Source organism: Denticeps clupeoides, chromosome 5 (assembly GCF_900700375.1).
Source record: "Denticeps clupeoides chromosome 5, fDenClu1.1, whole genome shotgun sequence".
Classification (NCBI taxonomy): Eukaryota; Metazoa; Chordata; class Actinopteri; order Clupeiformes; family Denticipitidae; genus Denticeps; species Denticeps clupeoides.
This window is the reverse complement of record NC_041711.1, coordinates 11,916,752-11,942,458: the sequence shown is the minus strand read 5'-3', so window position 1 is coordinate 11,942,458 and position 25,707 is coordinate 11,916,752. Positions and strand designations below refer to the sequence as shown.

Here is a 25,707-nt window from a genome sequence, read left to right as displayed (position 1 = left end):
GCTCTTCTTGATCATCCTAATATCCTCTGGTGTAACATAGTATTGACGATTGCATCTATCTGTATCAATCTTTCTGAGACCGTTAGTCCTTGTTCAAGCCACATGTCAATAAACGCCAGTAGTTCTGGGTCAACACGTTTTTTTTATACCCTCTTCTTTAATGCTGATATTATGTCTACTGTCTTTCAGCATTTTGTGCACAATGGCACCTGTAAATCCAGCATCCTACATTATACTGAAATAAACATAGACCCTGGTTTTGTTTGGTTCTCCATTGCTACGCCCTGTTGCTGTGTTTGATCTCTCACATGCGTAATAGTAATAATTCGTGCCAAGCCAGACATGAGATTTAAAATAGCTTGATATAGGAATGCACAAAATCCTCCTCCTCAAAAACAACAACTGCTTGGATGACCTCAGGATCTTTAACCTTCTTCATTCGAGAGCAATAATGTTACTGTATTACTAATCTTAACCACCAGCAGTAATAAAGCTGACAGCACAGCTTTTCCCTACATTACTTATAGTAACTGCTTGCAACACACTCTTCTCCAGACTTTAAAAACCCTACAACACTAATAAGAGATCATAATTATGTAGAAAAAAAGCCATTTCAAATACCAAACCTGACCTGAAGTGATGGCTGCTGGCAAAATGAAAAATATAATATTATTTTGCGTATTATAAAATACGCAAATATGAGTTATGCATCACATGCAATCAGCATTTCATCAGAATCTTTATGGTTGGTTAATTACTAATGCTAGCTAATATCTAATGCTAAGTGAATGCTAACCTGCTTCATTGCCTCAAACCAATTTCGCAAAGTAAAGCCTGTACATCAAATACATTTTAAATAATCTTACTTTTGTATTAAGCGCAGCGAAAAATCCATTCACGGATCCTGCCACAGAGACTTTTTTTTTTTAAACTTTCACCTGCCCCATCCATTTCATTAGACCCGCCTCCTCTACGATTTGATTGGTTCTCTCTCTGAACCAATCAATTTTCGTTCTTACCTCGGAAGTTTGTGAGTAAGTTAAACTCCCACAAGAGAGAAATACAGGCGCTACTGCTTTTCATGTCCGATGAGAATATGTATATATAACTATGATGTATGACGATCTCCAGCTTAGCACAAAAGGTAAGTTAGCTTAGCAACTTACTGGTACATTGCTGTGTAGGCTAATTCTTCTGCATGAAGTTAACACAATGTACTGAGGCCTGGTGCTGGTTGTCTCTGTGTGGTTTCAGGATCGAGACAGGAGGAACGTCGCTGAATCCTTTTTATGGATTCCCATTTTTTCCAAATGTACGATTAGCAAACTCTTTAACTTTCTCCCAGTCTTTTAATATGTAATGATTTAATGACAGCATTCTAAAAATATATACATTTATAATTTGTGACATTACACACATCACCGGCCACTTTATTAGGTACACCTTGCCAGTACCACGTTGGACCATTTTGCCTTCTGTAGTTTTAATTTTTTCACTCAGCAGCAGTTTCTTTCTAGAGATTTATTGAGACATATTTTATTTCACATTCTTGTGTGTTTGTGGCAGTCATTATGTAATACATTTCTTTTCCCCGAAATGAATGAAGTTTCTGATTCTAAAGTGCCTTAATTCTCAAAGCTGACAGAAACATTCCTTACAAATTTGGGTTTAAATTGACGTGATAGCATCATGCATTTGCTACAGATTTTATGGCTGCACATCCATGATTCAAATCTCTCGTCACACCCTATCAGAAAGATGTCTGATTGGATTGAGATCTGGTGACTGTGGAGGACACTGCAGTGCAGTCATCTCACTGTCATGATCAGAAAAGTTTTATATGGATAGTTTTAAGCACAAATATTCAAATGGCAGTTCAATGGGCAATTGGCAATGCAATATTCAATTAGTGCATGTAAACTGATGTAATCCTTAGATCATTTCAAGTATTTTGCTGCTGTTGCCCTGAGCATGGTTTCTTTCAGGCATCCAGCATGAGATTGATTTCTCACCAGTGCCATGTTCTCTGTAGGAAAAACTGACAATTACTCAGAGGAATTAGCAGACTGTTGTAAACATCATATAGTTGCACCACCACTCACTACTACAGCCCATCTCAATCTGGTCTGTATTCAACCAACAGCAAATACCAATTTTGGGTCTAGATGCCCTTGGTCATTTCACAACAAGGAAAACTTCCTGGTAGGTGTAATAGGGGTGAGCATAGCTGCCTTCCAAGCAGTTGACCCGGGTTTGATTCCCGGCCAACGCAGTACTCCTTTTTTTATCCTGCTTTCATGCCGTGGAACATAGCCAAGTTGTTTTATGGTGACCCTTTAAAGTTCATAGAGTGGAGCACAAGTTTTAAAGCTCTTATAGAGAGACAATGCTCAAATCCTGCAGACAAAAATACATAGCAGGAGAGGCAAAATCTACTCTTGAAGGCAGCTTCTATAGTAAAGATGAAGAAGCCTATAAACAGGTATGGGAAAGGCTCAATGCAAGATATGGACATTCCTTTGTGATTTCAGGGAGAAACTTAAAAAGTGGCCAAAAATTTGTGGAAAAGAATGTCAAACTGAGAGAATTCAGTGATTTTCTGCAAACATGTAGTGATGAAATGCCTCACACAAAAGGTCTACTAGTGCTAAACGATTGTGAGGAGAACCTTTATTTCTAAGGAGGTACATATAGCTTGTAACCCTGTGTCGTCCTTATACGTGTTAAAGTCACCAGCAGAAAATCCAGTAAGAGAAACTAAACGCATAAAAGCAAATGTTATCAATGTAAAATCACCTCAACCAGATACCTCAACCACTGCAACTAAGCCTATTTTAGAGGAAACTAATCCAAGAGACACTGACAAACAAAGAAAAAGAGACATACCACCACAAAACTCAAGCATGAACAAGTATGCTTGCTGTGGAGGAAACCACACCGTACATAAGTGTCCAAAGCTAACAGAAATGTCTGAGGATGATAAGAAAAAATATGTGCATGAAAACAAGCTGTGTTTTGCATGCCTGAGGAAAGGTCATAATTCTAAGGACTGTAAAAAACAGAGCTATGTGCAGCATATACAAAAAGAGCCATCCAACTCTGCTGCATGAAGATCGCTTTCCAACAATCAAACCTACACAAAGCATAGCAGAAGAAAACATGTCCTCACTATCGTGTTCTGTGGAAGGAGGTGAAAACGGGAGCACGTCAATGATTGTACCAGTGTGGATCTCAGCAGCTAATGCTCCTAATACTGAAACCTTGGTTTATGCCCTATTAGATACGTAAAGCACCAACGCATTCGTTGATCAGGAAGTGTGTGAAAAGCTGCAGGCAGCGACTGAGCCAGTAAATCTAAAGCTCGCAACCATGGTCAAAAGAGACACTATTGTGAAGAGTCAAAGATTGCAAGGACTTAAAGTCAGAGGAATCTTCTCCAATACCTCCCGCTTACACAAGAGACTTTATTCCTCTAGAGCGCACACACATTCCTACATGTCAAACAGCTAGCAAATGGAAGCATCTAGCAAATGTTGCTCAAGAGATTCCGACCTTAATGGACTGTGCAATTGGATTGCTGATCGGCTATGACTGTTCCAGAGCCCTAGCTCCTAGAGAGGTCATCACTGGAGGCGATAACGAGCCTTATGCTGTTAGAACAGACCTAGGCTGGAGCATCGTAGGAGGGCCACCACAGTCTGTCAATGCAATGGATGTAACTGGTTTATGTCACCATGTGTCTGTGAAAGAGATACCCCTTGTAACTCCATTTACCATTATTAAGGTACTTGAGTCAGATTTCGCAGATACCAAGCCCGAGGAAGCGGCTAAAGAGAATCCCAAGGAAGCAGCTAAAGAGAATCCAGAAAAAGCAGCAGCTGAGAATCCAGAGGAAGCAGCTCTAGAGAAGCCCAATGAGAGCGCTATTACAAAAACTGTTGAAGAAGAACCTGAAAATCAGGTTCAAACAAACATGATGGTTTTACAATGAAGCTGCACAGGTGCCTGATATATGAATCTTTTGGGCCACTCCACTTTTGCAACCGAATGCCACTGCATTTTAATGGCAAGCGGTGCTAGAATATTTAGATGAAAATATCCCTCGCAATGAATGGACACTGGGTAGAGTTGTAGATACTCATAAGGGTGATGATGGACTGGATAGGACAGTGACACTACAAGTCGGAGACAGAAAGCTGGGAAAGAAGGGTGAACGCTTACATAAACCATTCATCATAGAAAGACCCATACAAAAGTTAGTTGTTCTTGTGGAAAGTAATTAAAAGTTTTAATCTACTGTTGTACATTGGAAATGTGACTAAAGAGTCTTAATGTTCATTTCTGAATGTGTGTGTTTTGAAGAAGTCGTTTATTTGGAAATTACCCATTGATGTATTGCATGAAGCATCTTCATTGTATCAAAGGTAATGTGGTGGAAGTGTAGCTGGCGCTATAATGGACCATTGTAGGAAGTCAGTAAGCTATGCGATTTCTTTTGTTAATTTGGATTAATTATTGCATAATAATTTATTGCAATGAGTAACATTTGTGTTTATTATTGTGATCAATATGAATTTGAAATATTGAATTTGTTTATTTTAGTTTTCACGGTGTTCCATCAGCGTTTCATGACCTGTATGAAAGAAATAAACGTCAGTGGATATCAGTACGAAGCGTGAAGTCCTTTTGAGCAGACCAGAGTAGTTACAGATGATGAGTCTTATAGTTAAAGTTGAGGTTGCTAAGAACTGGACACTGGTGTAGTTGCTGCCGTCGCCACTAGTATCTGTATGTAAATGATCTGTTGTAAATGCTTGTGATCAAATATGATTTGAATGTAACCAGTGGAAAGTTTTATGGACATGCATGTATGAGCATGTAAATGAACATGTCTTCAGGCTCTGTAGAGCACATACGTTTCCTGTTCTGCTGTGGTATAAGGGTTTATTTGTGTTCCATTCCTTTCTCATTTAGAAAAGAGCTGCTGAGCTGCTTCCTGATTGAGTCACAAAAAGGAACTTCAGAATCGACCAGACACTTACTGCTCAGTCAGAGGGAAGTTCTCCATCAAACGCACGTCCTGACTTACCGTCTTACTTTAAACAGGAGTCTGCTGAAGGTGAGATAAATATTATTATCATTTTTACCTCAACAATGCTCAGCCGGCAATGATTTACTTTACTCTCCGGTTTAATATCATGTAGACCTGGAATGCCCTTCAAGGTGCTTACATCTGACTAAAATAAAAATACATTTAGTGTCTGAATGTAGACTTTTTTCCATAGATGTGGAAAAGGGTGTTCAGTGCCAGGAAACTGCAGCTTTTAAATGCTGCACCCATTAATTCCACATCAGGGATGTCAAACAATGAAATGTGTCTTCTGCATTGGTGAGCAGTGGGCAGCCATGACAGGCGCCCAGGGAGCAGTGTGTGGGGACGGTGCTTTGCTCAGTGGCACCTTGGCGGATCGGGATTTGAACCGGCAAGCTTCTGATTAGGCCACCACTGTCACCAAGAGGAACTAACCCAGCCTGTTTGGTGTAACCCAGCAGACAAAGTATACTATTTTTAGTATTTTGGCATGATTAACAGCTCTCAGCATGTCTCATGCATTTAGTATTAATGTCATGTCTATTTTCATTTCTATCTGCTTCCATGTGCCCCTGAAGTAATGATTCAGTAAAATACTGCAGTTAATACAGTGTGGAAGAGTAGTTTTATAGAAAAGAAAAAACATAATGCATGTTGCATAAGTTATAAATATATTTCTGGGTTTGGTGCAGTTATACCTGCTGTGAGAGATCAAATGGACGGGACCCCACGGCTCATATTTCTCTATGGTATTCTGTCAGGTTTGTGGGTTTACATACCTGTTAATTATAAGGAGTCTTAGTCTGGAGAATAATAAGAACAATAATAGTAATAATAATAATGATCTTGATCATTAGCTGACTGTTTGTTATTAATTCTGGTGCAGGGGCTTTTATGGCAGACTGGCCAATTGAGATACCAACAAACATTGAGGCACTCAGTGGATCTTGTGTTTTTATACCGTGTTCGTTTGATGTTGAGCCTTCTTATGACAGCGAGCTCCCAGATTCATATGGAGTCTGGCGGAATGGAGATGTCGATGTGATTGTTTGTACTACAAATGGAGATTGTCCAGGGACTGTCAGAGCAACAATTGGGAAAGTGAGTGAAAAGAACTGCACAACAGTCATTGAAGCTGTTCCCAGTTCCTTCACACAGGCACTTAATTTCAGGGTTGAAGTCATAAAATATACATTCAAGGCAAAAACTCTGTACATGGATGTGAAAGGTAAGTATTTATTTTTTATGCCTAATATTGACATTTAGAGTATTATACAAAGTGTTATGAAAGTCCAAAATGCTTCCTCACCCAGATTCTCCACCCAAACCCACGTTGCATCTTCACACTGTGGAGGTGGTGGTGGGGGCATTAATGACCCTGAGCTGCTCTGCTGCATCCCCCTGCCCCACTGACCCCCCAAATCTGACATGGAGCCCTGGCCTGGGTAACATTGAGGAGACACTAGAGGAGAAAAAGGACAAAACTAAACAGAAGATCTCTGTTCTTAAATTCATCGCTTCACTCCTCCACCATGAGCAGCAGGTCATCTGCTCTGCTGTGTATAAATTACAGAGCGGTGAAATCGTCTCCTCTGTGTCAGATCAGATTATACTCAGTGTTCAGTGTAAGTTTCTTATGGGGGAGAGTACATCTTGGTCTCTTTCTATAAAAGTAAAAAATGACTGTATTGTATTGTATGTGCTACATAAACATTCAAAGTATTTAATATTTCAAGCATTCATTGAAACTTTGGTTGAATTCTGTAGGATGTTGTTTGAATGTTGTCTTTTTCTTGCAGTTTCCCCCAGGGACACCACTGTCAGTCTCTCGGGCTCAGTGCTGGAGGGCCAACCTGTAACTCTGACCTGCAGCAGTCAAGCCAACCCCCAGGTGACCAAGTACACCTGGTACAGAGGGGGACAGGTTTACTCATCAGGATCTTCTCTCAACTTCAATCCAGCAAAAGTCGAAGATAATGGAGTTTATTTCTGTGAAGCAGAAAATAAGCATGGAAAGGACAAATCAACATGTTATCAGCTCAACGTTCAGTGTGAGTGTTAAGCTCTACTTTTATTTTTTTTGTGTGGTTGTTATTTTATTTGTACAAGGATGACATTCCTATAGTACAAATTATGTGTATTTAAACCAAAGACAGCTAAGTTCATAAGAAACCAGCAAATCATCCTCACAAATATAGAATTAATTACCGAAAACACCACACAGAATATGAAATGAGTGATGATTTTACTTCATGCTGTGGAGGAATCTTGTGATTGGTTTCTCTAGGTTGGCTGGAACTTGTCATTAAGTTAGAAATCGGATGTTAATATAGAAGCCAACATAAAAGAAGAATCGACATTCTATTGTCTTTTTTTCATTTAACCCTCCAAATTCCATCAGAAACTCCAGTCTGGAAAGGTTTATGTCCTTGGATCAATTTTGAAACTGATAAAATAAGAACTATTATTTTATCTGTGTAAGACTGTCATTACCCTCACCAGTGGGCTTTAACAAGTGGTTGAGAAGCCCTGCACTACAGCATACAACCTTATCTGTTGTGGTAGTAGAACTGAGGAGTAGCAAGGGAAGGTCGTATAACTGCATTTGCATTTTACATACAATAAATGTGTAATAAAATTCACAAATAAGACAGGAAACAAAATGACCAGTAATGAAAGTGATCCATTATCCTCCAAAGTCACAACACTGTCTAGTTTTTTAGCTAAAATGGATGTGTGAGTGTGTATGTATATTTGTAATGTGTGCTGTCTTTTCAGACCCTCCAAAAAACACATCTGTCACTATCAGCGCTTCTGGGCCTGTGTTTTGTTACAGATCTCCGCTTCTGAAATGCGAAGGTAAATCAGAATTACAGAATTACTTACTGTGTTCTGTGGGAGAAAGTGGCAGTTTCCGTTCTTATGTGTTTTCCTGTTTCAGGTGATGACAAAGTCTCAGTGTTACTCGGCTCTTCTGTGACTCTGAGGTGCAGCGCTGTGTCCAATCCTCAAATGTGTAACTACACATGGTACAAAGTGAATGAAAGTGGGCCTGCAAGCTTTGGGGAGACACTTAACTTCAACATGAGCAATCTAGAGGACAGAAGAATGTTCTACTGTGTGGCACAGAATGTTCATGGTTCAAAAAACTCCAGTGTTCTGCATGTAGATGTCAGCAGTAAGTAAAACAACAACAGGATGGTAAACCTGTAGAGTTGAGGCTAGCTGAGATCTATAGCTTCTTCTGTAGGTTAATCATCTTGTTTCATGTGAGATTTCATGAATCAAGCCACATGACCTCTCCTGCATCCATAATACACAAATGGGCAGTGGTAGCCTGGTCCACACGCCATTTACAAGGGATGTGGCCAAGCCAAGCAAAATGAACTTGAAAATGTTCTTTTTCATTACTGAACATAACTAAATCTTCTTCTCCTCTCCAGCTGCTCCTCGAATCTCTCACTCCACCTGCAGCAGAAGCGGAGCTCAGATCAACTGTTTCTGTGAGAGCCTTGGGAATCCCTCTCCTACACTGGAGTGGCGTCTCCCTGCCAATCTCCATCATCAGTCGACCAATGAAACTGTGGACAGCAAAGGTGTGAGGAGCTTCCTCACCATCCATCCCGCAGGAGAGGACACACCTACTGTGCAGTGTGTCAGCACCAACTTTTTAGGTTCTGCAAATGTTAAATTTTCCCCCTTGGATTCTTCTAAACGTAAGAGACCTCTTTGTTTCATAGCTGTAACTGGTCTGCTCTCTAAATCAATTTTGATGAAAGGTCCACCTTAGTGAATATGCACTGTGTGGATTATCAAGACTTCATATGTTTGATTAAATGAGAAATAACCTTGATTATTGCTATATTTACAGAAGATCCCATGCCAGCTTTGCATGTGTCCTCTCTGCTCATTGGAACAGCTGCTGGGGCTGCAGCCATCGTGCTCTTGTGTTCGGTTGTACTGCTGACGAGAAGGTAAGGACAGTGAATTTAGAATTGAATGTCCATATTCAATAAATATGCTTTATATTTTAAATAGATTTTAGAATATTTTATCATGTATTAAGCAATTAGTGTAAAGTGAAATTGATCATATAAATATTAGGAAATGAATGGAAAAGCCGATTCGTTGATTTTTGTCGACTTTCGATGCCCCCTGAGCGAAGACAACAAGTCGTGTCACTGTTTTTATTTTATATATATACTTCTACTTCTCAACTTTATTGATGGATGAATCTATCTGAAAAAAAAAAAGCTGTTAATGCCCAAATCAATATGCAACATATGTGTGAATTTTTTCTTACACAAAAATGTAAATTCCTAACTATAAATCTGATATATGTGCTCATTTTGGCCAAAAATGCTTTAATTTAATTTGAAGGGGAAAAGGAGCCATGACTTCACACAATAGACCTGAAGATGCTGCAGGACTCGTCCATAATGATGGGGTGAGTAGTGACATGCCCACAGTCATGATCTTTTCTCAATTTAACAGAATTCAGGAAGTCAAACTGCACACAGCCTCAGTCAGACCACAAGTTTTTGGCTCACTGTTACAGGAATACGAGACAGGAGCAAATAAAATATTGTGCCATGCAGTGGGGAGAAGACAGGAGACAGAGCATGTGTTGGTGAAGACGAGGAAACCCAATTGCGGAGTGGCGCAAAATAGGCAGGCGAGTCTCCACCATTTTACTCGTTGGCATTGGTCTGTAGACACCCACGGAAGTGGACGCTCGCATAAACAAGACTGGAGATGGTAAGGCAGGATCAGGTAAAGGGACGAGGACAAGGAAGAAAAGGAGGAGCTAAGTTGAGTTGATTGAGTGCTGCATGCTTAAATAGCATCTGCCTTACCTGGGTCACGTGAACGCAGTACTGATGGTTTTGAAGAAGATGTTCTAAGCTTCTACACTGTTGCAAACCAAAAACAGGGAGATCTAAATTAACAATGAAGATCATCCTGAAATAGTCCTAATAGCCTAAATCACTTCACTTTCTCTTCAAAAAGTCTGTTGTGCTTGACCGCATCCTATAGTGGAGTGTGTAATGTCCACGTACATCGCACCCCATTTCACCTCACCCTAGCGGATAAGGAAGTGGCCCCGTAATCAGAAGGTTGCCGGTTTGAATCCCGGTCCGCCAAGGTGCCACTGAGGTGCCACTGAGCAAAGCACCGTCCCCACACACTGCTCCCCTGGCGCCTGTCATGGCTGCCCACTGCTAACCAAGGTTAAAAGCAGAGGACACATTTCATTGTGTCACTGTGTGCTGTGCTGCACTCTTTCACAATGACGATCATAGGAACATGCTTTGGTCCTCCGATGTCTTATCTCCTCTTTACATTTGTTTTTGTATGTCATGTACCTATTTTTTTCAATTCCACTGCTGTTTCCACTGCACTTCAGTGTTCAGCACGGCCTTTTCTTCCACTTAGATAAGATTGTTTACTTTTCCATGTGCATGTAAAACATGGCCATCATGATTTCTATTTTTATCCGAGTTCCTTTGTTTACTTTCTGATTACTATTGAAATGAGGCTGTGAGCTTTTTCTTATGTATTTCTCATTTTATCTTTTATCCTGGAATCTTAGGAGGCCTCTGCTGTAGCCAATGCTACAGATGTAGGAAACAATCCAGAGGTGAGGAGGAAAGAGTCTCTTCACTATGCCACTCTGGACTTCCCCAAATGTCATGCTAAAGGTGGAGGGTCTAATGAAGGGGGTCAAAACATATTGGGGGATGCATGCCAAACCACAGAATATGCCGTGGTCCGTCACAAACATCCAGGTTCTGATGGACAGGACACCAAGGGTGAAGTGCATCACAATGAGGAGAACCTGTTGGGGCAAACTAGAAAACACCCACAGGCAAAGATGGGAGATGAACTTGATGAGGCAGAGGAGGTGGTTTACGGGAACATCATCAAGCAGAAGAGATTGGCATAAATGGCATGACAAAGGAACATTTTCAAAATTATGTTTTATTTTTAAAAAATGTAAGTTCATCTCCCCGTCACTCCAAATGTGAGTCCCATGTCTCCTTCATAGTTTAAAATATGGAAAACAAGCTTTAGACTTGAATCATGATTAATAGTGTTAAATTCAATGCAAAATTAAATTACAATTTTTAATCGTTTGACAGTCCTAAAATTGTTATGAGTAAAATGGAATGTATGTAAGTATGTAATTAGAAGAAAGTGATCTTAAAAAATGACATATGATTATATAATGATTTTATTTAACATATGCATTTTACCTTATTTAATGTTTACCATGCTATTACCATGTGTGAAGTACAGGTTCACAAAAGTAGAAAAGGTTGTTTAGTTTATGAACGTGGAAACTGATATTTCTGCAAACTTCCCCTTTAAAATAAAAAAAACTGAAAGCTGTTAATCTATTTTAATAATTTCTGTGGATAACAGTTACTGCGAGAGAATCCATGGGAAGTTAGGAGATTTTTAAGAAGGAGTACACGGTTTTCGCACTATCTTCACCCAGACTGGAGCCTCCTGAGTGAGTCTTGCTGTGACTTTGGTTCTGCTTGAAGGCGATGACACTGTAGTTCACCTCTGTGTCCTCATCGCTGTCATTGCTTTCCCAATCTGCATTTGCAGCGTGGCGCAAGTGACTGGCCCCAGAAAAGTTCTCATAGTCAGATTGTTCCAACGATGTGTCCTGTCCAAAGAAAAAAACACTGTTACTTTTGCTCACATTATTTTCTGTTGGTGTGACCAATAAAGAAGACAATTAGAAGCCAGTCAGTAAATTTCTCTTTTAATTTTTGAATATAATATTCATATTATTTGAATATAATTAACAGATTGCCTATTTAAATGATTATTAAAATGCAGCAATCTGTTTTATTTATTTAACCTGCTATTATCTAGTAGGATACGTAATTCTGAATGGCTGGTAGGGTTGTATTAAATCCAGTTAAAATGCTACAACTATAAGTAACCAGTCTCAATGCATTGAAGTAGAGCATCATGAAAAAGAATTCAGAGAACTATGAGAGAAACTGGGCTGCTAGAATCGATCCATTGAAATGTATCCTAAATACATTTAAAGCATGTTTATTATTCAGTTTGTTCCACTACTTCTGTAAAATGAGTAAAAATGGGCCACTTTTAAACTGGTGATGACAAACCTCTATCTTTGACTTTGTTTTGACCTTTGCATAGACAACGTCAGCCTCTTTAGTCCTAGAGTCCCCGGAAGAACAGATGAATAAGCTGTTACTGGCAAAGTAAAAAGATGGCAAACTCTCATTGTTTACTCTTAATTTAGTAACTTTTTTACATTTTTGATCTGTTGTCCCTGAAGTTCAGAGTTGCATAGTTGACAGCATCATCCATTTCATCTGCACACTGATTTCTTTCTGCTTGGCGTGGTGAAGGATTCTGTGAAAACTGTGAACTAAGTGTAACTGTACATGGGAAAACACTATGCCAGTGGACAATTCACTTATTTTACCTTTTTCATGTGTGGCATTTTCAAAACATCGTAGACAGTGTGAATTTTGGAGTGTGGCCTACAGAAGAGACGTTTTTAAATGATTGTTTCTTCAAAAATTGTCATCTGTGTTTCTTCAAAAATTATGTCATAATTTCTTGTGTCTGACATGGGACTGGTCTTACTGGTTTTCTGGACGCTGTCTTCTTGCCTGAGGGTTCTGCTGGCTGCTTGATGTGGACATTAGAGGTTCCACGTCCTGCATAATCAGGTTCTCAGTGGTGCCGATATGTGAATCCTAAATCAATCACAGAAAAAACACTTTGTAAGATATGCTGTGCTTTAAAAATTTTTTAAGTTTTTAAACAAAAAGCTCTTTGCAAAAAGTAGAATGTTTGGATTATTTAAAAAAAATTGTACCAAAAGTAGGGCATTTGATGTGTGGAGACATGAAGACTCTTCGCCATTCTGCTGTGCAAATTTCCTCTTGTGGATTCTTTAGCATTGGGAACACACATAATTACTGGTAAAAATGCACATGTGTATTTATTTGTTTAGTTTATGAATTATGAATGATTTTATTAAGTTCAGAACGTGCTGATTGCACTGTACACTGTTATTCCATTTTCAATTGAAAATGTTCTTCACTGGACCCCACCTGTACAGAAGAAGGACCAGGAAAATCACAATGAAGAGAAGGAAGATGAGCAGAAGAAACCAACGTCTGAGTTCACCTGACAACACAGATTAGTGATAACTGCAGTCAGGAACAATATCATCATGTAAAATCCTCCTCTGGTCAGCATTTATGTATTTAGGAAAAACAGAATATCACAGTTTTAAAGAAGGAAGAGTTCTGCTGATTTTGGAAGTTTGCCCACTAAAAAAGAAATGATCAGTCTATAAATTCATTGGTAGTTTTACTTGAAGAGAAATAGAAGAATTTTTTTTTTTTCAAAATAATAAGCATTTGATCCTCTATCAACCAGCAATATTTCTTGTTCCCAGTTGTATTTTATACAGGTGACTTTGGGACCTTCTCATTAACTCCCAAAACTCATTACCTGTATAAAAGAATCAATCCATCTTTGCATATTCCAAACTCTGCACCATGGAAAAGACCAACGAGCTTTCCAGGGATGTCAGGGACAAGATTGTGGACCTACACAAAGCTGGTAGGGGCTACAAGACCATCGCCAATCAGCTGGGCGAGAAGGTAACATCAGAGAGATAATTCACAAATGAAGAACCATAAAATTACTGCCAATCTCCCTCAGGCTGAAGCTCCACTCAAGATCTCACCTTGTGGCGATCCAATGATCATGAGAATGGTGTGGAACCAGCCTAGAACTACTTTGGAGGAACTTGTCAATGATCTCAATGCAGCTGGGTCCACAGTCACATGAAAACAGTTGGAAACACTCGACGCTGTGAAGAATTGAAATCCTGCAGTGACCGCAAGGTTCCCCTGCTCAAGAAAGCACGTGTACAGGTTCACCACCGAACATCTAAGGGGTGTCCAAACTTTTTTCAATGAGGGCTGCACATATTAAAATATATGATAGGCTGGGCCACCCACTAGCAGCGAGGGATATACAGTCCCTGTTCATGGCTGCTCACTGCTGACTAAGGGTGATGGTTAAATGCAGAGGACACATTTCATTTTTTTTTTTGAGGTGCTTAAACATTGGTCATAGCCATCCTACACACCTGTTTTTACACAGAAACGGAGTTCTGGCATTGTAAGAGATGAACAGTGGTTGCTTTCCCATTCTGTGCATACGACCCATCAACAACAATATCTGGCCTCAGTGATGTCAACAAAGGTTTTGCCACCAAGAACTAAAGCACTTTTTGAAAAAGGGATCAAATACTTATTTCATTCATTAAAATGCAAATTCATTTCTAACTATTTTGAAATGCTTTTTGTCACTGATCAAATAAACCTATCAATCAAATTAAAGACTGAACATTTTTGATAATGGCCAAACAAGGGAGGAGCCTGCAAACATGATTGACAGCTCTCACACACCCTTAAACACCCTTAAACAATTTGCACTTTAATGCAAGCATTCTGTAAATGTGACAATAGTGAAAAATGCTCTCTAAATGTTCTCTATGTTTGGATTCATAAAATCATGTGAACACCACTCACTGGTCTGGAACAGCTGTATGTTCTCTGAGCGTTTAGTGGACAACTCATTCTCAACCACACAATAATATGTCCCTGGTTCAGTGGGTGCCACAGTGATATTTTGATGAGATGACACTGGGTGGTCCACCTCATAGGTGACTTTGTACCACGTGTACTTGTGTGGTGGGGGGTCACTCTCTGCAATGCACGTCAGGGATACAGGCGTCTTCATATCATTCTGTGACCTGCCGGTGATGTTGTGTTTGATTGTTGTTTCCTTTGGTGCATCTGTGGAGAGAAAAAATATGGTTCATTCAGATGTTCATCATTATTAATTGGTTATGCAAAAACTGAATGTCTAGCCACCATGCCAGTGTAGTCATTAAATAAAATATTTACAGACTAAATAACCTTTAAAGAAATTCCTTTTTCATTTCCAGAGAAGATTTGCATATCGCAGACAATCATTTGGAGTGAAGGGGGGAAAGCAGAAGGACTCTTCATGTCTGGAGAATCGACTCTTACAACTTCAACATAATTAATGCATGTCAAGGGCTTATTTATGTGGACAAAAGAAATTCTCTGCCACCAATTAAATTATTTAATGATGTAAAACAGAAGGTAATTTCCTCCACAAAAAACTACAAAAACTCATTTTGCTTACAGAATGCAAGTGTCAGGATTGCCTGCAGCTGGGCTCCACACCTGACTCCAATCCTGACGCCCCATAAATGCCGGATGTTTCAGCCCCTTCTAGGTCTCCGGCATTTTTGTGAACTTGACATTGTAACCGTGTAGGTGTTCGTAATTTCAATTCTGGCAATCGTCACACGCCTACGGGTTTGTTTACGTTCGTTTGTGTTGTTCCCTTTTATTTCCCGTTTTTGGCCACCGCGCCATTGTTTCTTTTATTTATTGTCCGTTAATAAAAACCCCTTCCCAGCATGTCAGACCTCTGCGCTTCCTTCCCCCGTAAGTCCGTAGTCGTGACAGCATGTTGCTAGTGACCATAATTATTTCACAGAACAAAAGGTAATTTTGTTCACCCAGTGCTTTATACCACCTACAGAAAGGCACTATATGTTGTCATCTGCAAAACGTATTGTGTGCAGAAAATTGCCTTCGGCAACATGCAGTCTGTGGAAAAAATGACTTTCTGTTGTTGAGGAAATAAATTTTGTTAACAAAAAATATTCTGTTCTCCATACAATACAGTAGGCAGGGGCTGACATCAGCTTGAATCACTGCTTTTGATTTCTGTGCACATAATAAATTGAGGATGTGAAGGGGTGGTTGTCTTCCTGCAGCAAGTTCTAAGTAGATTTTGTCATTATATAAATAATTTGGTGGCACAGAGTAGAGAAAGGAAAAAAAAAAGGAAAGTGAAGTGATTGTGAAACACTGCAGCACAGCACACGGTGACACAACAAAATGTGTCCTCTGCATTTAACCATCACCCTTGGTGAGCAGCCATGAAAGGTGCCCAGGGAGCAGTGTAAAGGGCACCTTTGAACCAGCAACCTTCGGATTAAGGGTCTGTTTTGTTACACACTAGGCCAACAACTGCCCTACTATTATTTTGTGTATGGAAATAAGCATTTAACACGTGCCGCCACATAACATACCAAACTTCACAAACCAACATGATGTTGTCCAGCCACGAAATACTCACACTTGACTCTGATGTTCACAGACGAGGAATTTACGCCAATTTCATTACGGACTTCACAGGTGTACTGACCCCTGCTTGCTGCAGAGAGATGTGTAAGGATCAGGGTTTCACCCTCTCTCCTGTCCCCAGAATGGAGCCAAGTGTACGAGGACACACTGGGGTGGGCCTGAGTCGTGCAGGTGAGGGTCAGCCTCTCTCCCTCTGTCATCACAACATGGGGGTCCACCCGTATACTCACATTTTTAGGAGCATCTGTTGAGTCAGGCAAAAAGAAGACTATTTATTTATTTAAGTTCGTCATTATGTATTATTATTTTTTTCCTATTTTCTATTCAAATGTATTTCATTTTTTTTTCACAAACATGACTGGGAATGAAAGAATTGTTTTGTTTTGTTAACCTTTTGCTTACAGTTTACATTCAGAACTTTAGTCACATTGTTTTTGCCCTCAGAGTTTTCGGCTACGCAGGTGTAACATCCAGCATGTGTGAAAGACACCTTCAGCTCAAACTGCAGTGAGTTGTTGTATGTTGAATACAGTTTCTGGGGAATGGCACCATCCCTAAGCAGTGTAAGTCTGGCGGTGGGGTTGCTCTTTACTGTACAAATGATCACCAGCATTTGAAACTCTGTGATGGAGGAATTCATGATGAGATTGAGGTTGTGAGGGCGATCTGCAGAGGAGACAGGATAAGCATGATTTACTTCAGACCAGAGATGGGGAACCTTTGAAAGTGAAAGTCATTACTTGTCATTACCACAGCAAATGGTTAGTGGTCAGCCACATTGGCAGTGGGCCTGTATGGGACTGCAAACACACGTGCTGTACAGGGAGCTGAGCCAGCTCTGTTTCCTAGGGGGTAAGGAAGCGGGCTCGTAACCGAAGGGTTGCGGGTTTGAATCCCGAACCGCCAAGCTACCACTGAGGTCGCCCCCTCTGCTCACCAAGGGTGATGGTTAAATGGAGGGGACACATTTCATATCACGCACCATGTTCCACCCATTGGTGGTTGCCCGCATTCTGTGGAGTGCATTAGAATGAACACTGCTATGCAGCGAGACTATCTGGTAAGGATGCAAATCACTCTGAATAAGAGTGTCTGCCAAATGCTGTAAATGTAAATGAGATCTGGCACTGTGGTTGGAATGGAGCTGGACGCTTTAATGTTAGTGAAGAAGAGGAGAACTGTCAACAAACTGTTATCCAACATGGATGATGCCCTCCACCATCTACACTTTGTTTTTACTTTGACTTCAACTTGTAACAAACCTGCTTAATAGTTCTGAGGCCAGGAATGTTTAAACATAACCCTTTGGTGGATAATAACATTTTTGACCAGGACAGGAGTGAGCTTCAAGGAAGATCTCTGAAAACCACATGGGTAAACAACCCAACCAGCAGAAAAGGACTGTGACTCACAGAGAACATTGAGGCTGATCCAGCTGGAGTTGTCCCCTGCAGAGATGCTGTTCTTTGCCCTGCAAACGTACTTGCCGCTATCTTGCACTCTAATTTGCTTGAATTGCAGTATTTTATTTGTCTCCGGGAGCCTCTCCGAAGCAGAGGAGTGTCCTGGATCATAGTACCAGAAGTGCACATGAGGAGAAGGGTAGGCATTTGCCTCACATCTCAGATCCAGGCTTGATCCCTCCTTTACTGTGCTGGAGTCTAAAATGATCTTTGTATTTTGCGGCCCATCTGTAGACAGAAGGTTTTCATTTTCAAGCCAACAAATAATTTCCAATTCTACACACTTCAATTAGACCGAATGCAACCAGAAGCATTTAATGAAAATCACATGATCTTACATTTCACGTTGATCTGGAGCATGTTAGAAATGCTGCCCACTGAATTGTTTGCTTGACAGCTGTAGTTACCAGTATCCGCAGGTTGTACGGAGGAAAATAAGAGGTTACAGTCGGCTGTTTTAAATTCACTGTCTTTGTACCAGGTGCAGTCATGTCTTGGGTTGCTCCTCTGCACTGTGCATTTCAGTGTGAGTGGGTCACCTTTTGTAATGTCTGACAAATCAGGGTCAGCATGTACATGTACATTCTCTGGTGCATCTGAAATGAAACGATACACTTATCAGCCATGACACTATGACGGGTTAAGTGAATTTTGACAAGTGAATACCTCTGCTAACAGGTGGGACATATTAAGTGGACGGGGGGGGGGGGGCTTTGAGAAGAAGGCAAGCTGGTGGAGGCAGTGTGATGCTTTGGGCAAAAGTACAGTTCTTCATGGAAGCGGAATTCCCTGATGGCAGTGCCCTCTTCTAGCAGAATAATGGGCCCTGTTGCTTAGCTTAATTCTGATTCATGGAGGAACCAACTTACAGAACTCCACAGTGGGTCATAGCTGTTTTGCAAGCAAAAGGGGGACCTACTCAATATTAAGTGTACTGAAATATACTGTTATGATAGGTGAAGAATTTGGTTGCTCTGGATAAGAGCATCTGGTAAATGCTGTAAATGTAAAGCCAATAAAATTTATATCTAGGGGTAAGAGATAAAATGCCAGTATACTGGTCTATGTCATATGAGTTAATTATCACACCAAAATTATCAAAGATTTACTTCATGGTTAATTTTATGTGCCAGAGAAGCCCCATCAGAGCATGAAAGCTTTTGATGAGCTCTGAGGACCTAAATTAATTCACAATCGATTTTGTAGGAAACTTATGGTCCTCCTGTAAATTATGCACTTCTAATCTGACCGAAAACAAACATGCTGATAAAGACATGCAATAGTATAATCTTTTTCATTTATCATTATTATTATTCATACATTAATGTAATTATGACATTTATTGTTTAAATAGTTATTGTGGTTATTATTATATTATGAAATTGAAAATTTTGGGAACAAAATTACATTGTACAGTCACTGTAACAGTTCGAACCAAAAAGCCATCCTGGTTGCCACGTGGTTGACATGACAGCACTCGCCCATCATCCTGCTGGTCAGCTCTGAATTCGAGAACTGATGTCTTATTGCTTTTTGAACTGTTGGGGGGCGATTTGAAGCGTGGATCCAGGCCAGAGGTCAGCCACTCTGGAGCAGACTCACAGGCAGCAGATGTTGAACATTCCAGGTTTACATCTTCATTCTCCAGCACAATTACTGAAGGTTTAGTTTCGACCTGGCATGGATTGTCTGCAAGTATTGGAGAGGTAGTTAATGACAAACAAATACAAAAAGCATTGTTACAAAAAAAAAAAAAAAAAAGTCTCACCTTCTATTTTGAGTTCAAATTTATCAGTGATGTATTTGCATTTTGATCTACTGACCCGGAAGCTGTAATATCCTTCATCGGTCTTTTGGAGGTTACATATCTGCAGGCTGCAAGAGTGACTGTCTACTAGGGCTGTCCTTCCATCATACTCTTGGGCGACTGGGTGGACTGCTGTGTTGCTTCTCACAATGATGCCTATGTGAGTGTTGTTTGTCCATACCCAGTCTTTAATCCAATACTCTGTATCATACGGGCTCCGGCCTGTAGCGGAAACCGTGCACCTTATGGTCACACATGATCCTGCTTTGGCCGTAGCACTCTTTTTTCCTTCTAATTGAGTCACGCAATCTGCATTCAGTCGAATCAAGGGAAGAATAACATGAAAATCTGGTATGTTGAAAGTTAATGTACTTGATGAATCTGAATAATGTCGCACCAAGATAAAAGTCACCAACATACCTTCAGAATTTGACTCAGATTTTGAATGTGACGCTTCAGGTGGAAAGGTGAAATCAGTGGTTTAAAAAAAAATAAAATAATAATAAAACATTTTAAATATGTTGATTCAGATGCACTAAAAAGCACAACACATTCCCCATACCTGTCATTAGAAGAAGCGTAATCCCCCAGCGCAGTAACATGTTGCTGTCCTATTGAAGCACGCAGAAGACCATTTCACATGAGTGTGAACAGGCACACACATTTATAAATGTCTTAGACAGGAAGAGGTTCAAGCGTTGATGTGCACCTGTCAGTGACTCATGCTGAGTTTTGACTACTTAGTAAATGTCGTTATGGTTCAGTTGAGCCCATGCAACGCACTACAAAAGGTTCATTGAATGCCAGAATGATGCAAAAAATTGAAAAGATTTATATTCTGAATATGACTGCAAATATGAAATTAATCTATAATTCAACCTGTTTCTTCTTAGTTCGGAAATTACTTGTGCAGGACTAAATGTTTAAATTAAGCAAATAATTCAGATATAATGACACAAGACAGAATCAGTCACTCTTCACAAAAACCTGGTATGTTTACATTTACATTACATTTCATACATGTCAAAATATACATTGCGTAAAATTCTGTTAAATGCAGAGAATTGTTTATATACCATAACCATGCAGAATTAACGCAGATATTCATCTGTAGCATATCATATAAGCAGACTGCTTACCTCTCCACAGAACGTTGCCTTTCTGATAATTGTGTCAGGTGGTTTAGCTTTTGTGTGCATTTTGAACAAAAGATAACTCCCCTGGGTCTTTGCATGTGCAACCATGTGCATAAAGAAATCAAAGAATGTTATTATGGCACATAAACACGGTTTCCATCTTGTAAGTGAACCCAGCTGTGTTTCCTGTGTGCATCTGGTGTGAATACATTACTTTAAAATGTAATAAACTGTTTTATATAATATAATACAAATATAATCTAACTTTTTAGACAATAAGATCATGCCAAACATTTACTATATTTACTAAATAGTCCTGAAAATAACAAGCTGAGCATAATAGTGAGAGAATGTACTGATATCTTTAATAAGAGCATTCTCCCTTCATCTTTAACAGCTGTTGTACAAACAAAATGTGCTGTAGATATGCTGTAGAATATTGCGAAACATTATGGCACACCACAAGGTTATAGCAATATAATTCCCATTTATCTGAATTCCAGTGGCCACGTCAGGACAGACTCCAGCTTTACAGACTTCCCTATTTCTGTTGCTTCCACCTTTTCTGTTCCTACTGGAAAGTGACACACAAAGCGGGTTTTACAAAATCCAAACTCCTGTGCTGATAGCAGGATCCCAGGAACATATTGACAGGCTGCTCCGGAATTAGCGGATGACACTGTCCAGACTCTGAAGAGGTTCAGAGTGTGACTGCAAGTTCTAATCAACGGTGGTAGTAGCCTAGTGGGTAATACACTCGCTTATGAACCAGAAGTCCCAGGTTCAAGTCCTGCATACTACCATTGTGTCCCTGAGCAAGACACTTAACCCTAAGTTGCTCCAGGGGGGGGACTGTCCCTGTAACTACTGAGTGTAAGTCGCTCTGGATAAGGGCGTCTGATAAATGCTGTGAATGTAAATGTAATCTTCAGTAACAGTAACTCAGAATTTTTCCATTCAAATAATTAGCAATAAAAAAGGAAAAAAAATGTCTGAACTAAAAAGAAATTGTGCATATTTCTGGCATATTTCTCTCAGACTGTGGACCAGCCAATCAAAAAAAAAAAAAAAAAAAGGTCTACACAATCAGAAAACAGCAGTAGTGTATCTGGGCAAAACGCAACGCAACAGCCAATGAAATGTATCCGGAAATATTTGAGTTATTCTCCTACTTGTAATGAAATCTTCCAAAAATGTTGTTGAGCATCAGTTTTTAATACTGAATATAGCCTAAACTTTTACAGCCTGTGAGCATGTGGTAGTAAGTAGAATAGCCTAGAATAGCCTGTACAGTGCATCCTGAATGTATTCATAGTGTATCAGTTTTTCTGGCCAACTTTTGTGGCCAACTGTGCTTAAAAATGTTTTATGGAGTTGTCTAACCATAGTTTATACCGCCTAAAAATTATATAAAAGCAACTAGTGTAGTATTACATTTATGTATAGTCCATTTTTACATCATGTAATTCAAAGTATCTTTGATTCAAAGTAAATTCTATATCAAATTTTTTTTTTTTACTTTTTCTTTGTTGGATTGGCTTCAGCTGGAGACATCACCTGTGGCCAATCCAGACTGTGGATAAGAGGCGCCGTGGTTCCGCCCTTCGGCGGCTCCAACATTTTCGTGAACTCTTTTTAGACCTTGCAACTGTTCTGTTTGGTGTTGTTTTGAGTTCTGGCAATCGGCACACGCCTGCAGGCTAGTTTTGGTTCTCCCTTTTGTTTCCCCAGTTTTCGGTCGTCGCGCCATGTTTTCTTTTCTGTTTATTAATAAACCACTGTTCCCAGAATGTCCAGTCTCTGCGCTTACTTCCCCCGTCAGCTCGCCGATGTGACATTCTTAAGTAGATTTTTAGATGGGTACTTTTACTTGAGTAGAAATTTTTAAGTACATTTTTCACCTCTGACTTTTACTAAATAGTGTCCTAGTATAACCTTTTTTTTCTACTATAGCTGTGTGTGATGCAAGGTGATAAATGTTGCAGAAGATAGGAGTACTGAGAACCTTCCAAGAAAAATAGGAAAAAGCTTCTGGTCAACGTGAAGCCGGCCACTGGGGAAGCATGCGTCACTTGTACATAACCAGTGGCTGTAAATATTCTACACATTAAAGTATGTGCATATTACCTTCTGCCCACAAAGCCACCAGTTACAAAGCTCATTAAATACAGAGCATGCACAGGATTTAACTAAAGCAGAATCTACTGCTTAATAACATGATATCACTCAGTTAACAACTGTTCAACACTTGACACTAAACATCCAAATGGGTACCATGCTTGTGCACTTTTCATCACCTGCAACGAATGAGGTGTTATTGCGACTGCTCTGCATAACAGAGTCACTACTGCCATCTATGGTCAAAGATGAAAAACGCCCTCCAGGTTAAGTGAGTGAATTTTGTATGAAAATATGCAGCAAGCAAGGCATACTGTGCACAAACTAAAATGTTTCCTCTGCATTTAATCCATCACCCTTAGTGAGCAGCTGGGAAGGGTGACATGTATTGGGACGATACCTTGCTCAAGGGAAAGTCTTTTTTTTTTTTTTTTTAAAGAGTCCAATTTTTTTAGCCGCTAGGCCGTAACCACTACAAAAACAGAAGCAGGTGGGTATCCATCTCCACTACCTGAGCCGGCTCCACCCTGAGGAAATACATGAAGTCTTATCTCAAGATCCTCTTCCCTGTTGTCAGAGCAGTAGGATGGATGTTCTACACAACATCACCTCTTTTTCTCTTTCCACAACAAAAACCAGAATCCCAAGTTGGAACTGTTATGTCCCTGGTCTAGGGTCAGGGACATAGCAAATGGGACAAAGGAGCAGAAACGCCAAAACGAAGTTATTGCACTTGTGGCTAACAGGTTATTACCAACAAAGACATATAAACAAGCAACACACACAAATCAGTTCGGGTCAGTCAAGTTATGATTCGAGTCTATGTTATTCTTGTCTTCTGATCACAATCCTTCACACCAACACCCTTCTTATCTTGTCACCTATTACAGCCCACCAATCATGGCCTGATGACATCCTGCAACATTACAGAGAGAGAGAGACAGACACACAAACAGAATACACACAATACAAGGGTTCGGACAGGACAGGCACAGGACAGAGTGGCGCGGGCAGAATCGACTGGTTCGATTTGCCAGCCAACTGACAAACGTGACACGATCGACAATATTGAGCAACATCGGATTTCAACCCAGGGCCGAAAGAAATGGCGCAAAATCCATTTATATGTTTTTGTTACTCCTAAGTGTCCAGACATCACGTTGTCACGCCCTAAACACAGCACCTGAGACCGAAACTTAAGAGGAACCACCACTTGATATACTGAATTCCAACCTACGTCATCAGCAGTTGGAGGATTCCACTTCCTCATCAAGATCCCTTTATCCCAGAAAAAGGCTACCGAATTTGCACTTATGGTGGCCTTGTCAACAACAGGCGAACGACACTGTGTTTAAGTGTCCTGGGACATGAGCGTTTTACTTGCAGGCAGCGACACTGTCTCATCACCCTGGACAGTAACAGCGTGCGTCCGCGGCGCTCCCTCCACCACTCCGCCGTCTGATGGCGCTGCACGGGAGACCAGAGGGTCAGAAACAGCCATAAACATATCATACAAATCACCCGTACTCTGCCGGCGTGCCAAGCAGGAAAAACTGACTCAGAACCCGGCACCACCGAAGAGGGTGGAATCCGGAATGGGAAGAACCTTCCCTGCAGCCAAATCGATTCCCAAGAATAAAATCGATTCCCTGCATAGGCAGTTCGGGGCGCACTGCAACTTTGCACGAACATGAAAATAAAGCACAGTGCAGGTTTACAACGTGCAATGTCACTTTAACGATGCCTAACTCAATACCGCACACCAATACAAAACGTGTCATCAGAAAAGGGCCAGACATTCGCTAAAACAAAAGACTGCGCAGCTCCGGTGTCTCGTAAGATGCGCACTGGCACTGCACTGCACTGGCACTGCACTGCACTGGCACTGCACTGCACTGGCACTGCACTGCACTGGCACTGCACTGCACTGGCACTGCACTTCAGCAAGCACAAAGAGTCGTAAACAGAGTCGACAATAGCGGGGTCACTCGCAGCAGACTGGACAAACAAACCCTTTTTTGGTGAGGGTGGGGTGGTAGTAGCCTAGTGGGTAACACACTCGCCTGTGAACCAGAAGACCCGGGTTCAAATCCCACTTACTACCATTGTGTCCCTGAGCAAGATACTGAGTGTCTCCGGGGGGGACGACTGTCCCTGTAACTACTGATCGTAAGTCGCTCTGGATAAGGGCGACTGATAAATGCTGTAAATGTAAATAGTGAGGATTTAGGAGGTGAATCGTGCTTTTTTTATAGGTTTTGGGTGGCCGGTCTCGTGACAATAAAAACATGCCCGACCATCACTAAATGAAACGGGCGAAGATCGAAATACGTTTCGATCCCGTCGGAAACTCCCATCCCGATCTGGTTTTCGTAAGACTGAAGAAAACACTACCTTATGAGTAAGCACGAATTCATCTGCGCAGACACTTTCAGATGAGTGGCAACAGCTTCCGGGACGCAGTTTTTAAATTCCTCCAAAAGGATTAATTCACGAAGCTGTTCCCACGTACTGACCTTACTGGAAACACACCACCGGAGAATGGTGTGTGTGTGTGTGTGTGTGTGTGTGCGTGTGTATATATATATATACCATTCTCCATCCACTAAACTAGATATGTGATATGTCTGGAAATCACTCGGGTACATAATTACACATGAATACAGGAAACAGTCACTCGTAATATACTTTTAAAACTATACTACCGCATATCTACTCCGGAGACTTCAATCGTTTCGAATAGTATATATAAATAAAGACATTAAAAAGGCAGAGAAAGCGTCTAAATAAAGAGAAGCCGTCTCACGTTGCAGTAGCGTGT

At 40.5% G+C, this 25,707-nt stretch overlaps 2 protein-coding genes across 6 annotated transcripts; one reads left to right on the top strand and one right to left on the bottom strand.

Annotated features, from left to right (window-relative positions):
- The first annotated feature begins 1,022 nt into the window (after positions 1–1,022).
- On the top strand, positions 1,023–11,620 carry LOC114790394 (sialoadhesin-like). Of its 5 annotated transcripts, XM_028980427.1 has the most exons (14): positions 1,023–1,144; positions 4,975–5,119; positions 5,286–5,558; positions 5,785–5,853; positions 5,979–6,320; positions 6,406–6,717; positions 6,892–7,143; positions 7,871–7,951; positions 8,034–8,270; positions 8,536–8,808; positions 8,964–9,066; positions 9,473–9,539; positions 9,651–9,767; positions 10,686–11,619. In XM_028980427.1, exons 4-14 carry the CDS (start codon positions 5,808–5,810, stop codon positions 11,037–11,039), a joined length of 2,184 nt encoding a protein of 727 aa, XP_028836260.1. In that variant the 5' UTR covers positions 1,023–1,144; positions 4,975–5,119; positions 5,286–5,558; positions 5,785–5,807; the 3' UTR covers positions 11,040–11,619. The 5 variants fall into 5 exon arrangements, with proteins under 5 accessions (XP_028836260.1, XP_028836261.1, XP_028836258.1 ...); XM_028980428.1 differs by lacking the exon at positions 5,286–5,558 and having other exon boundaries at positions 8,967–9,066; positions 10,686–11,620; XM_028980425.1 differs by lacking the exon at positions 5,286–5,558.
- On the bottom strand, positions 11,106–25,707 carry LOC114790392 (B-cell receptor CD22-like). The gene is made up of 18 exons (XM_028980424.1): positions 25,693–25,707; positions 20,772–20,858; positions 20,195–20,243; positions 20,053–20,085; positions 19,594–19,941; positions 19,233–19,514; positions 18,164–18,421; positions 17,775–18,053; positions 16,765–17,028; positions 16,355–16,606; positions 14,704–14,970; positions 13,207–13,282; positions 12,969–13,044; positions 12,734–12,846; positions 12,570–12,627; positions 12,396–12,505; positions 12,244–12,298; positions 11,106–11,771 (listed from the first exon to the last, which is right to left on the bottom strand). Exons 2-18 carry the CDS (start codon positions 20,829–20,831, stop codon positions 11,544–11,546), a joined length of 2,808 nt encoding a protein of 935 aa, XP_028836257.1. The 5' UTR covers positions 20,832–20,858; positions 25,693–25,707; the 3' UTR covers positions 11,106–11,543.

Coding starts and splice junctions, on each gene's coding strand:
- LOC114790394 (XM_028980425.1), top strand. CDS start 5,808: ATGGACGGGACCCCACGGCTCATATTTCTCTATGGTATTCTGTCAG. Junction 7,144..7,870: donor TTATCAGCTCAACGTTCAGT/GTGAGTGTTAAG, acceptor CTGTCTTTTCAG/ACCCTCCAAAAAACACATCT. Junction 8,809..8,963: donor CCCCTTGGATTCTTCTAAAC/GTAAGAGACCTC, acceptor CTATATTTACAG/AAGATCCCATGCCAGCTTTG.
- LOC114790392 (XM_028980424.1), bottom strand. CDS start 20,831: ATGCACACAAAAGCTAAACCACCTGACACAATTATCAGAAAGGCAACG. Junction 18,054..18,163: donor GCTCCAGATCAACGTGAAAT/GTAAGATCATGT, acceptor TTCTGTCTACAG/ATGGGCCGCAAAATACAAAG. Junction 13,283..14,703: donor CATACAGCTGTTCCAGACCA/GTGAGTGGTGTT, acceptor CTGTGTTGTCAG/GTGAACTCAGACGTTGGTTT.